The 12384-nt window shown below is 48.5% G+C and overlaps 1 protein-coding gene and 1 non-coding gene across 12 annotated transcripts; both read right to left on the bottom strand.

Moving 5' to 3' along the window:
* Nucleotides 1-84: 84 nt before the first annotated feature.
* On the bottom strand, nucleotides 85-12074 carry Clk2 (CDC-like kinase 2). 11 transcript variants are annotated; one of them, XM_008761186.4, is made up of 14 exons: nucleotides 11808-11947; nucleotides 10080-10208; nucleotides 9693-9862; nucleotides 7689-7938; nucleotides 6938-7025; nucleotides 6523-6589; nucleotides 6134-6250; nucleotides 3395-3561; nucleotides 2681-2775; nucleotides 1899-2028; nucleotides 1723-1805; nucleotides 1500-1579; nucleotides 1230-1320; nucleotides 85-611 (listed from the first exon to the last, which is right to left on the bottom strand). In XM_008761186.4, exons 2-14 carry the CDS (start codon nucleotides 10176-10178, stop codon nucleotides 426-428), a joined length of 1623 nt encoding a protein of 540 aa, XP_008759408.1. In that variant the 5' UTR covers nucleotides 10179-10208; nucleotides 11808-11947; the 3' UTR covers nucleotides 85-425. The 11 variants fall into 11 exon arrangements, 10 of the variants coding, with proteins under 10 accessions (XP_008759408.1, XP_008759409.1, XP_038958690.1 ...); XM_008761187.4 differs by having other exon boundaries at nucleotides 6938-7022; XM_039102762.2 differs by having other exon boundaries at nucleotides 7689-7917.
* Nucleotides 1787-1890, bottom strand: Mir3541 (microRNA 3541). The gene has a single exon (NR_037315.1). It is a non-coding gene; the product is annotated as a microRNA 3541 (primary transcript).
* Nucleotides 12075-12384: the final 310 nt, after the last annotated feature.

Raw genomic sequence — 12384 nt, 5'->3', positions numbered from 1 at the left:
TTTATACCCAAATTCAGCCGGCTACCACTCATTTCACCCCCTTTACCCTGATACCCCCGAACCTCAAATTCCAGGGATTGGGGGTCAGATGAAGCATGTCATTTTATTTCACAAAGACTGTACAAAATCCCTTATAAAACATGGGGTAGACACCACCTGGTTACGTCATTCTGCCCCCCATCCGACTCCACATGAGGGGCAGATGAGGTTGAAGAGTGTAAGTAGTAGTATATACATGGCAGGGGTTGAATCGATAGGTACAAGTTCTGTCATATTTACACTATTTCACATATTCACAGGTATAAAGGAGCCAGGGGCTGGAGAGGGGGCGAGTTCTGGCTCTGTTCTCTTATATAAAAAAGCACCAGTGTCCTGGACTGGACACCCACTGCTACACAGGGAGCAGGGGGCCCAAAGCCTGATTGTCACCGACTGATATCCCGACTGGAGTCCCACAACTTGGTGTTGGGTGGCTCAGTCCGAAGGCAGGCGAAGAAAGGGTGCTGAAGGGCTTCACCTAAGGTCAGCCGCTTAGCAGGTTCATACTCAAGCATGTTTTCAATCAGATCGAAGAGCTGGTGGTGGTCCTCTGCCTCTGAGGTCAGATACCGCTGGTGGAGGGCAGGAAGAAGGTAAGGCAGGACGCCTTACAAAGTTATCTTTATTTCCTTCTCAAGACAGGGTCTCGCTGTGCAGCCCAGCTGTTCTGGAACTATGCACTGCAGCTGACTTGGAACACCCACCTCAGATTCCCAAGTGCTGGGATTTCAGGCCTGTGCCACCATACAAGTCTCAGCTTCCTTTAAAGCTCCGTTTGCATGCAATTTGAAAGCTACTTTATCGCAACATTATGGCCATTTCTGATATTACAGCTCAACCTACCTTTCCACAATTATTCCTTCTTTTTCTAAATTTTACTTGTATAGACTTTTCAACCTCATGAATCTTCCTTAGCTCCACATTAAAATTTAAGCTTTTCAAAGGTAGTTTATTTTTTTCTGTCCTTAAGAAACCAGGCCATTGCTTCATCTGGCTGTCTCTATGTGACACTACCTAACCTCGGCTCTGTGAATCCTCTCTGCTGTCCGCTGTTGATCAAACTGTCTTCTTTCAATGTTTCTCCCCCTCCTGCCCTAACCTCCACTTACAAAATGCATTCCAGGGGCAAACCACCCTAAGAAAGAACAACCTTTAGATCGTGGACAGTATTTCTCCCTGGCCAGGCTCACCCGTAGTGGTTTGCAGTTCTCACGGACGTAGCGCCCAGCTGAGGTGTTCTCATCCCAATCCAGGCGACCCCGATAAAAATATTTCTGTTTTCTAAAGGGGAAGGGGAGGTTGGTGCATCAGAAGGTTCCACTTTGATAATATCTGTTCCCTTGTTTACCCAAGTGAAAGTAAGTAGGAGCTAGGGAGGTATCAATGGAAAAAAGAAAGTGGCGTGTGACAGACAAATTCCGAGGGAAGAAGAGCTCAAGTGCCTCCTGCTCAAGCGTCACCTTGTCTTTCTGATCATCCGAGAGGGGACAGGACCCAGGATCCTTTCCATCATGGCTAGATGCTCTCTGTTGTCATGGGTCTGAGAAACAAAGACAGAGCTGAGTGTAGGACTCATCAAGGCCCCCTGGGGACCAGTTGCCAGATGGACAGTGTGGAGTACTGAGCAGGCATGGCCTCTGCAGATCAGGAAATCCAGCAGCCCAGTATTATCCCACCACTTACCTGGAAGAGGGTGAAGCCGACGTAGTACTCGAAGATGATACAGCCTATGCTCCACACGTCGCACGGCTGTGACCAGCCCAACTCTGTGCAGTGAGGGGGAGGGAGAGGTAGTGTGATGCCTAGGATACGCCCCCTCCTCACACCACTGCACACTGGGCAGTCCTGAGCTCCCTTACCCAGGATGACTTCTGGGGCTCGGTAATGGCGAGTGGAGACAATGGTGCTATGGTGCTCATGGTCAAAGGTGGCACTGCCGAAGTCCACCACCCGCACAGCTGTGCTCTTCACACTGCGTTCATCTCGTTTCTAGGAGCCAAGCAGACGGGAATGAATCTCCTCATAACTGACACTCAGAGACTAAGCTGCTTCAGAGTCTGACAAATATAGCCTGTTCCCATCTACCAAGGAAAATTAGGCTCCGAGTACTTGGTTGTTTAAAAGAGGATTTCATTATGTATCCCAGGCAGGCTTTCAACCTGCAGCAATTCTACCTCAGAGCCTCCCAAGTGCTGGGATACAGGCATATGCCACCACAGCTAGCTCTCACAGTAGTGCTGTAAGAGCAGGAAAGGAAGACTAAGAAATGATACAGAATAGTGTGGAAGCCTCTACCAGACGACTAGAGCCAAGTGTCTGGGGTGCTATTCTGAAAATCTGTACTGTGTAGCAAAGGGTGAAGAGGATCTTTGGAGCTGAGACCTCCAGCAGTCAAGCAATTGGGAGTTTTCCTACCACACAGAAATGCACATCTCACAAATGGAGTGTGAACATTTCCCAAATTATCTTTCAAGTCCTGTTAAATTGCTCCCTTTTGACTTATCACCGCGGCTCACTGGTTTCCCAGCTGGAGCCAGACAGGGAGAAATTAGTAAAGGGGAGAACAACAAAGAACTAACCAAACGCCAAGTGGCCCATTTGTCTGCCCCTCTGGACAGAGGGTAGCCGCTGTCCATCTTACCTTCTCTAGATTGTAGGTGAGTTCGTAGTCTGAATTCACAAACAGAATATTTTCAGGTTTGAGGTCCGTATGTGTCAACTTGTTATCATGGAGGACTGCGGGGAAAAGGCTAGATCAGGCTTGATCCAGGTGGCTAGTACTAATTGCCAGCAGTTGACCCCTTATTGAGTGCTAAGGACAAAGCTAGTCAGGAGGCAGGCCCAGACTCTACTGGGGCTGCTTTCTGCTCTCCAATCAAATAAAATGGCTGGCCTAACCTCTACCCTTAATAATATAAAATGCACACATGGTTCATCGGATAGAAAAGCAGCAGTGTGCCACAGGTGGGAGTTTTTGTTTGGTCTTATGATTGATCTATGTGACTGCCTAACATTTTTAAAACTGCATCACTGTGCCGATGCAGAGGACCTACTCTAAATTCTAAAGCTGGTGCCCCAGCTGAATGATCTGGTGTTTTCCCAACTGCTTTGTGAAGAGCACCTCATTAGACAAACCTAAGACTAGAGTTTTTAGAGTACGAGTACTTCTGTGTTTGTTGTACAGCACTTCTCCAAAGCAGAAGGGATGAGGAAAAGACACTAAGTGCTGTCAGTGATGGTAACAGGTGTGTGAGTGAACTGACTGCTTAGGGCCATGCCTAGCACACAAGTACACAAAAGAGGTCTGAAGGAGGGAAGGGCTGCCCCAGAGTTCGCCTCAGCCCACCCCACTCACACTTGACGGCCTGGCAGAGCTGGAAGGCCATGTGGCGCACTTGGTGGATGGGGTAGGGCAGGTAGTTGTTGTCTTTGAGGAAATCGAAGGTGCTAAGGCCCAGAAGCTCAAAGGAGATACACATGTGGCCATGGTAGTCAAACCAGTCAAACATCTGGACACAGAGGCTGGGGAGAGATAGGGGGAGTTGGATGTCTAATAAGTTCCCAAATCCCGTCACCCCACCAAAAGGAAAGACAGAACGGCTGTTGATTCAACAGTTGTATAAAAGCATGCTAGCTAATATGACTAATTAAGGTTAGGAATGTAGTTCAGTTGGTAGAGTGCCTACTTAGCATGCAGAAGGCCCAAGTTCAATCTGCAGCTTTCCTCATAACAACTATGATGGCATGAACCTTAATCTCAGCATTTGGGAGGTGGAGGCAGAAGAATCCTAAGTTTAAGATTATCTTCAACTACACAGTAAGTCTGAAGAAGTTAGCCTGGGTTACATGATACCCTGGCACTTAAAAAAACAAAATACCCCCCAAAAAACAATTAAGATTGTCAACAAAATTCAGGTAATCTAGAGAATGACAAAAAGGAAGAACCAATGAACCTGCCAAACTCTCCCCAACATATTTTTGTAACATCCTGAATCGTTCAAACCTACTCCCTATAACAGGGGTTGTAACTCAGGAATACAGCACCTCCCTGGCATGTAAGAGGCCATGTTCTTATCTCAGCCCTCAAAACAAGGAAAACAAACTCCACTTGTCAGACAGAGGAGGGTGGTATCTGCAATCAGGGCACGCAGGAAACTAGAAGCAGGAGGTTCACCATGAATTTGAAGTCAGTTTAGGTTATGTAATATGTTCCTGTCTCAAATAAATTAAAAAAAAAAAAATCCCAAAACAACTATTTGCTCAAGAGTTATAGCATGAAATTCTAAACAATATGGATTCTCAGTTACCAAAGTTATTTTTGTTGTCTGGGTTTCACTCAAGCACAGTCTGACCTGGAACTTCCTATGTCCTGGCCACATCCTGGTCTCAAATTCATGAGCCATTACATTCCGGCCCCATCTCCTGAACTTTAGTATCAGCCACTGTGGCGAAGTTTATACTTCACTGTTTTGTTAAATCTTATTTGGGCTAGGGATGTGGCTCAGTTGGTAAAGTATTTGTCTAAAGTTTAATACCTGGTACCACATAAAACTAGGTAAATTTCTATAATTGTAGGTGGAGGCAAGAGTTCAAGGTTATCCTTGCCTTTGGCTACAAGAATGAGCAGAAGCTAGCCTTAGCTAAATGAGGTACTGCCTCAAAACCAACAAACAACCTTCGCCGTCACAATCTTACAATTTTAGCAGATGAATAGCATGAGATCAAAACTGTAACTGTAGAAACACCCACAGTTCTAGAGCCTGGTACTCCTCTTCACTTAGAACCAAGTTCTGGTGCATTCCAGGCCAGTGTTCTACTACTACCAATTCCATGATTTCTTTCAAAGACTTTATTTTTAATTATGTGAGTTAGTTATTGCACGTGACTGCACATTTCTGAAGAGGACAGAGGTGCTGGATCTTCTGGAGCTATTTTTTTGTTTTGCTTTTTAAAGATTTATTTATTTATATATAAATCTTTAAACTAGTGTGTGTGTGTACACTGTAGCTGTCTTCAGACACACCAGAAGAGGGCATCAGATCCCATTACAGATGGTTGTGAGCCACCATGTGGTGGCTGGGAATTGAACTCAGGACCTCTGGAAGAGCAGTCAGTGCTCTTAACTGCTGAGCCATCTCTCCAGACTCCCCCCCTCCCCCTTCTGATGTTCTTTCTTTCTTTCTTTCTTTCTTTCTTTCTTTCTTTCTTTCTTTCTTTCTTCCTTCCTTCCTTCCTTCCTTCCTTCCTTTCTTTCTTTTTCTTCCACTTCTAGACAGGGTTTCTCTGCAAAGCTCTGGCTGTCCTGGAACTTACTCTGCAGACCAGGTTGTCTTCAAAGTCAGAGATCTGCCTACCCCTGCCTTTGAGTGCTGAGATTAAAGGCAAGCACAAGCAGTGCCAGGCTTTCCTAGAGCTATTTTGAACTTCTATGTGGATGCTGGGAACTAAACTCAGGTCTTATCCTATCATTCCTAACTGCTGAGCAATCTCTCCCCTCATCTCAAATTTCTGATTCTCCTGCTTCATTCCTGAACGAACTGTGGCTCTGTGTATTTGACTGGGGTTTGAACTTAGGACCCTGTGAGAGTTGGTTGGTGCTCCATCCATGGGTCACAATCTCTAGAACCATTTCCAGTGGTCAGAAAATGTCTTACGGAAATTTACATTGTCCAGGCTGTAATCCTTCCAATCTGCCTTTCCTCTTCTTCTGAATGGCTGGAATGACAGGCATGCACCATCTAGAGTGATGCCCACCAATGCCAGGGTCATTCTCAGATTGCTGATATCGTCGTAATACAAACAGGAGTAGATAGACTGTCATAGGACTATCTTAATGCTTTGCTACTCTCATGATCCAAAGTTTAACGGGCTGGATGTGGCACATGCCTTTCCTCTCAGCTCTCAGGAGGCAGTGGCACGAGGATCTCTGTGAGTTCGAGGACAGCCTGCTCTACAAGCAGTTTCTAGGCCAGCAAGGGCTACACAGAGAAAAGCATGCCTAAGAATAAGACAGACAGACAAGACTGGATGTACTCGCCGCCCGCCCGCATAGCCCCAGTAAAGCCTTCCTTGTGGAGAGAGCCCCTCGGCTTACTTCTTGTTGTCAGGATCTTTCTCATTGATTTTCTCCAGCACGTTGATTTCTAGTCGAGCGGCCTCCTTGTACTTCTCCACATTCTTAATGATCTTCAGGGCAACTCGTGCTCCGCCCCTGTAGGGCAACAGGTTTTCATTGGGTTCAAGAACATCTCAGAGGGGTTGGGGATTTAGCTCAGTGGTAGAGCGCTTGCCTAGGAAGCGCAAGGCCCTGGGTTCGGTCCCCAGCTCCGGAAAAAAAAAAAAAAAAAAAAAATCTCAGGTTGAATGCATCAGTGACTAAAGCATCAGACTGAGAACTTCTGCCTGTTTAATCTGTAAACAGATCCGATTCCTCACAATCTTCTAAGCTTAACAGAGGAGGAGTAAGCGGCGGGCCATAGTTACCTGCGATGGTCCACACACTGTACAACTCGGCCAAAGGTCCCTTCTCCTAAGGTGCTTACAATTTCATCTGAAACGAAAGAAAGCAGGGTCGGGGAGAGGGAGGGAGAAAAGGGGGGAATGAGATGAACTGGAAGAAAATAGGGCACAGCAACCTGGGGTGAGGAGATGAAGGAAGGGGGAACAGATATAGATGGCTGCAGGGGAAGAAACCCCTGTGTGACTCCCACCACCTTTAACCCAGGGGCCATGAGAGTTGGGAGTGGACAACAGGTCAGTTCTCAACAGCAACTCAAACCACCCAGATGAGCAACACCACTGAGAAAGGCACAAGAGGCTGTGACCTGGGTTGGCATGGGACATTAGGATGGCTATGGGACCATTACAGGCTATAGGATTGTTACGATTTGGCTTGTACATCGCTCTTGTAGCCAGTCCCCGACGTGGTAGATGAGGTGGCCCTCAGCGTCGTCCTCTACACTCTTGGCTCTCCGGCTGCTGTGCTGCTGTCGGGGGGTGGGGGGGGTCGGAGCAAGCCAGGTGTCGGATCGGGGGCCGGAGGGAGACGGGGTGGGTGGTGTAGGGGTCACCGGTCACAGGCGCCCAGCCAGGGGGGACAGACGATGATGGGGGACAGTGGAAGGGAACACGTCAGATGTGCTAAGGCGGAGCGGTGTGAGAAGAGAGAGCGGCGCATAATCCCAAGTCCCCAAACCCAAATCAGGACAGGGAAAGGCACGGGCAGAGCAGGAAAGTGATGATGTTGCCAGTGTTACCCACAACCCCATGCTCTACGAAGCACACTTCTAGGCAGACGCAGTATTCCCTTGACCCCCAACCCAAAATTGCCTGCTGAGGGGCCACAGAGTCCAGGGCTTGGGAGACAGAGATCTTTCAAAACCAAGATCCTCATAAAAAAAGAGGCATCGGGGCAGAGGAGCTGCTCCCGACAAGCCCAACATATTCAACATAACACCGAGGGCATAAAGGATGTTTGACCTTCTATCTCCAAAGTAGATTTGGGGCCCCTCAAGAGTGAGAGAGGGCAGGCATATTTAGTGCCTACGTCAATGTTCATGCTTCAAAGCATGACTGAGAGCAAGGGGGCATTTTTTTTCTGAGGGACTGAAGAAGAATGGGGAGAGCAAAAGGCTTGGGCTGACACTCACTGAAGATGAGTGGCTGAATGTTCTGCTACGTCTTCTCCGCCGTCTGGGTTTCCGGCGGCTGCTGCGCTGGCTTCGGTAACTGCTGTTCTCTCGATGGTATTCATAGGAATGCCGAAAGTCTGTGTCATAGTAGGCCTCTCCTCTATCCCGGCTGTAGTCATTGCGCCTGTAGCTGCCACAGTATCGTCGATCGTATAGCCGCCGGTCAGATGAATGATCGTCATAGCTGCTGTTGGATAATAAGTACCCACTAGGAGTATCAGTGCAGGCCACATTCCCAGCCACAGCAGGCAATGAGGCCCTATCTTAGGAAGAAGCACCACAGTGGTGCTCCCACAACCTACTATCTCTAAGAGCTTCCCAGAGGCACCTGCAGAAGCCCTCTGAGGCGCTGCCCCTCCTCCTCCTCTCTATGATATAAGGGAACAGAGAACCAGTTTGCTTGCTCTCTGCTGTCTCCAAATGAAACTCAGCCGTGCTCTAATCCAGCCCACTCCTCTCCATACCTCTCAGTTATTAAAACACTGCAGCCTAGCATCCGTGTTAGCTCACTGCAGACTAGCTTACGTGTTAGCACATGAGCTCTCTTTAGCAGTTAGTCCATGGCATGCACTTCCTGCCACCCAAAGACATTTCCCCTATTGACTTTCACTAGTCCCACTAGGCAAGTTTAGGTATCCCTTTCATTAAAAGTTCTCCTTAAATCAGACAAGGTAGTGCACTCCATTAATCCCAGGGCTCCAGAAGAGGCAGCAGGTGTTATCTCTGATTTCAAGACTACCCTAGTCTACCCAGAAAGTTCTAGGCCAGCCAGGGCTACACAGTTACACCTTGTCTAAAGAACAAAATGAAAAGGGCTAGCTAGAGACAGCTCACTGGTTAAGAGCACTGGTCACTCTTTCAGAGAACCTGGGTTTGATTTCCATGGCCCACATGAAAGCTCACAGCTGCCTGTAACTCCAGTTCCTGGAATCCCATATTCCCTTCTAAGGACCAAGGGCACCAGGAATGCATATTATGCAAGACAGAAACGTGGGTAAAACACCTATACGCAGAACTTTCTTTAAAGTTGTTTTCCCTGAACTACATACATCTAATCTAGAACCATTCCAACAATGCCTGGTGGGTACAACTCTAATTCATAAGTACTTCCTCTAGAAAAAACCTTTCAAAAAAATTTCCCCCTTTGAGAGTCTCATTATATAGACCAGGCTGACCTCAAACTCAGTATGAAGCCCAAACTAGCCTTGAGCTCATAATCCTCCCTGCCTCATCATCCCAGGTGTAAGCCACCAACACACCCACCTCACCACCCCAGGTGTAAGTCACTAATACCCCCCCTTCATCATCCTAGATGTAAGCCACCAACACACCCACCTCACCACCCCAGGTGTAAGTCACTAATACCCCCCCCTTCATCATCCTAGATGTAAGCCACCAACACACCCACCTCACCACCCCAGGTGTAAGTCACTAATACCCCCCCCTTCATCATCCTAGATGTAAGCCACCAACACACCCACCTCACCACCCCAGGTGTAAGTCACTAATACCCCCTCCTTCATCATCCTAGATGTAAGCCACCAACACACCCACCTCATTACCCCAGATGTAAGCCACCAACACCCCCCACCTCATTACCCCAGATGTAAGCCAACAACACCCCCCACCTCTTACCCCAGATGTAAGCCAACAACACCCCACCTCATCATCCCAGATGTAAGCCAACAACACCCCCCACCTCATCATCCCAGATGTAAGCCAACAATACCCCCCACCTCATCATCCCAGATGTAAGTCAACAACATCTCCCCCTGCACCTTTTCTACAACGGCAGGAAGTGAACCCAGAACCAAATACATGTCAAGCACAGAAGCCCATACCTAGCCCCATCACCTTCTGCCAGCTGCTGAACCCACTGGCCTCAGCACGTAACCAATGAACACTTACTGAATAAATAAATAACCAGTGGCCTACAATCAGTCTCTCTTGCTGAAGCCTTACCTTCGAGACCGAACATGGTAGCTATCCTCCCTCCGCCGCCGCCTTGTCCGGTCACTGGTACTTGACCAGGAGCGACTTCTTCTTCGCTTATGTTTTCGGCTCCGATAGTGCTCGTGGTAACTTCCCCGGCTACCTCTCTCTGAGGAATGGTACCTTCGGGGATGAGGCATCTAGAAGGGAAGAAGCAGCAGAATGGAAGGACATTGAGTTTTCAGAACCATTCTCTCGGACGGCCTGCTTCCAAAGGTGCAAAGCTGCTTTTGGTCGCTAAGCCTTTTAGCACACGGACTCCTTAGCTGTCCTGTTTATAATTTTCCCTTTATGGACTATATAGCCACCTACAAGTTTTGGCTGAAAACTCAAGAAAGTCAAATTCAATTGCTCTACCTCAAACATGGCTCCATGAAGACCTTCTGGTCTGAGCCACAGTTCACGACAGGTGACAAGTGTGTGACTAATATTGCCACAGTTCATCTCTGCTGCCATCTAACATGCGCAGCTGTGCCATCCTGAGTTCTTCACAAGCAAACAAAATAAGCTTTAGTTTACACGGTTGTCTTAGTTATTAACAGCTCATCTTCTCTCCCCACTAGATGAGGAGAGCCACAAGGGGAGCAGTTCAGTGTCCCAGGATTTTATGAACAGAGTTCCAGAGATCAGGATGTGGTCCCACAAAGGTCTCCCACATGTCTGCCCAAGTTTTTCACAAAGTTGTAAAACAGTACAAGGTAAGTGTGTCTGTCTGTATGTTCCCTACCACCACTGGATTTATCCCGCAGAAAATAACTGAGCTTCTCTTTTCTTTTTGGTTTGAGACAGGGTATCTCTACACCGCCCTGGCTGTTTTGGAGTTCACTTGGTAGACCAGGCTGACCTCACACTCACAGAGATCCATCTACCTGTGTCTCTCAAATACTGAGATTAAAGGGTGTTCCAGTGCCTCAACGCACTGGCTAGCTTGCTCCCCTGTGCCCTCTCTTTCTTGAGACAAGGTTTCATTATGTAACCGGCTGAGCTAAACTTGCTAAGTACCTGGCAGAATTTGAACTCAGAGATCTTGTTAGCTTCTGTCTCCTGAGTGCTGGGATGAACGACTTGCAAGACCACACTTGACATATCCTAAGCTGGCCTCGATTTTTTTGATCTGTAGCCTAGGATGGCCCTGAATGTCTTCTGATCCAAGTGCAGAAATTACAGACCAGCCTCATGATGGCGCTGGGGCTTACACAGACTGGAGATAAACCCAGGACTTCTTCATGACCACCACCACCACATCACCTGAGCTATAACCCTAGCCTACTAAGTACTTTTTAATTAATATCAGTAATATTTGGCTGGCAGCTGGGTCTCCATTAAATGAAATGGACTGACTAAGATTCATGAATCCTTTTTTAGTCAAAGGGGAAAAATCAGAGCGAAATCACTGTTATAATCCAGGAAAAGCACAGGACGATCTGAGTAAGATGAGCCTCTGGGACAGTCTTGGTCCAAGACTGACAACATGAGGTCTGTAGTTTTGACTCCAACATCTGGTTGCCATTCTCTGCCGCTTCCTCACAACCTTCTTAAATTAAGGAAAGTAACCTACTGTACATTGGCCTAAAGTGGCTGACAGGAAGGAAACTGAGAAGACGCAAGCACTAGACTTTGCCAGGTAACCCAATCTTAACTTAATGAATAGAAATGCCATCTCACTTTGGAGACCTACCAACAAAGTCACTGCGGCCTTTCCTAGAAAAGCATATCTAGTTTAGCTTCCTCAACTTCTAAACTTTTCTTCCTATCTTACTCAAAAAAGCCGGAATAATTCCCTAGAGTCAAACTCTTCCTCTACACTGCCATCTTAACACTTTTCGGTTCATATTAAACCCTTGGTCCAACTTTTGCACGTCTGGAATCGCTCCTGTCTGTACCTCATCACTTCTACAGCTCCTCCAAGTTTACTATACTGTAGGTCTTGCTACTACACAGAAGCACGTCGACCTCCCTCCCTCTCATCTCGCTAATCTGCTGCTTCCAGAGCCCAACACTCCTAATGTCTCCATATCCCGTTGCCGCCCGTCTGGCGGTAGCCATCTTTCCGCGGCCCCAAGGTCCGCCAGCCCGCGCGCTCACCGTTCTGGCGGCGAGGCCCGTGCGCTTGTCCCACAGGAAGTCCGTGATGGCGGCGGCACTGCGGCCGGAGTCCCGGCACCCCCGCGGCGACGAAGTGCGGTTCCACCCCCCAACCCGGGGCCCTGGGACCTCCCGCCCCGTTCCCGGGCTCTGCTCCAGTCCCGCCCGCCCGGGCTCCGTCCCCGCCCCCAGGATCCGCTCGGCGCCTCTCGCACCGCCCCCGCCCGGGGCCCGATCCCAGCTCGGTCTCCGGCTCTGGCCTCTCCGCTCCGCCGCCGCCGCCGCCGCCGTGAGCGAGCACGCACGCACGCACGCACGCACGCACGTACTGCGTCACTTCCCAGCCTCTTATGGGCTCCGCCCACACACGCAGGGCCTTTCCGGGTGGTGTGCCACTCTCCAGAGTTCAAGAAGCTGTGGGTCCGGCTCAGGGTGTGGGTCCGGAGACACCAGGAACTTGTCGTGTGTTTGTTGGGTCTCTACTCCTTTTATCCTTTCCCTTGACACCTTCCTCTTGCTCTTCACCGGAAGACATTGTAGCTTATTTCATATTGGCTGTTTAAAGGATTATTTACAT

Source organism: Rattus norvegicus, chromosome 2 (genome assembly GCF_036323735.1).
Source record: "Rattus norvegicus strain BN/NHsdMcwi chromosome 2, GRCr8, whole genome shotgun sequence".
Classification (NCBI taxonomy): domain Eukaryota; kingdom Metazoa; phylum Chordata; class Mammalia; order Rodentia; family Muridae; genus Rattus; species Rattus norvegicus.
This window is presented reverse-complemented; position numbering and strand designations above follow the sequence as displayed.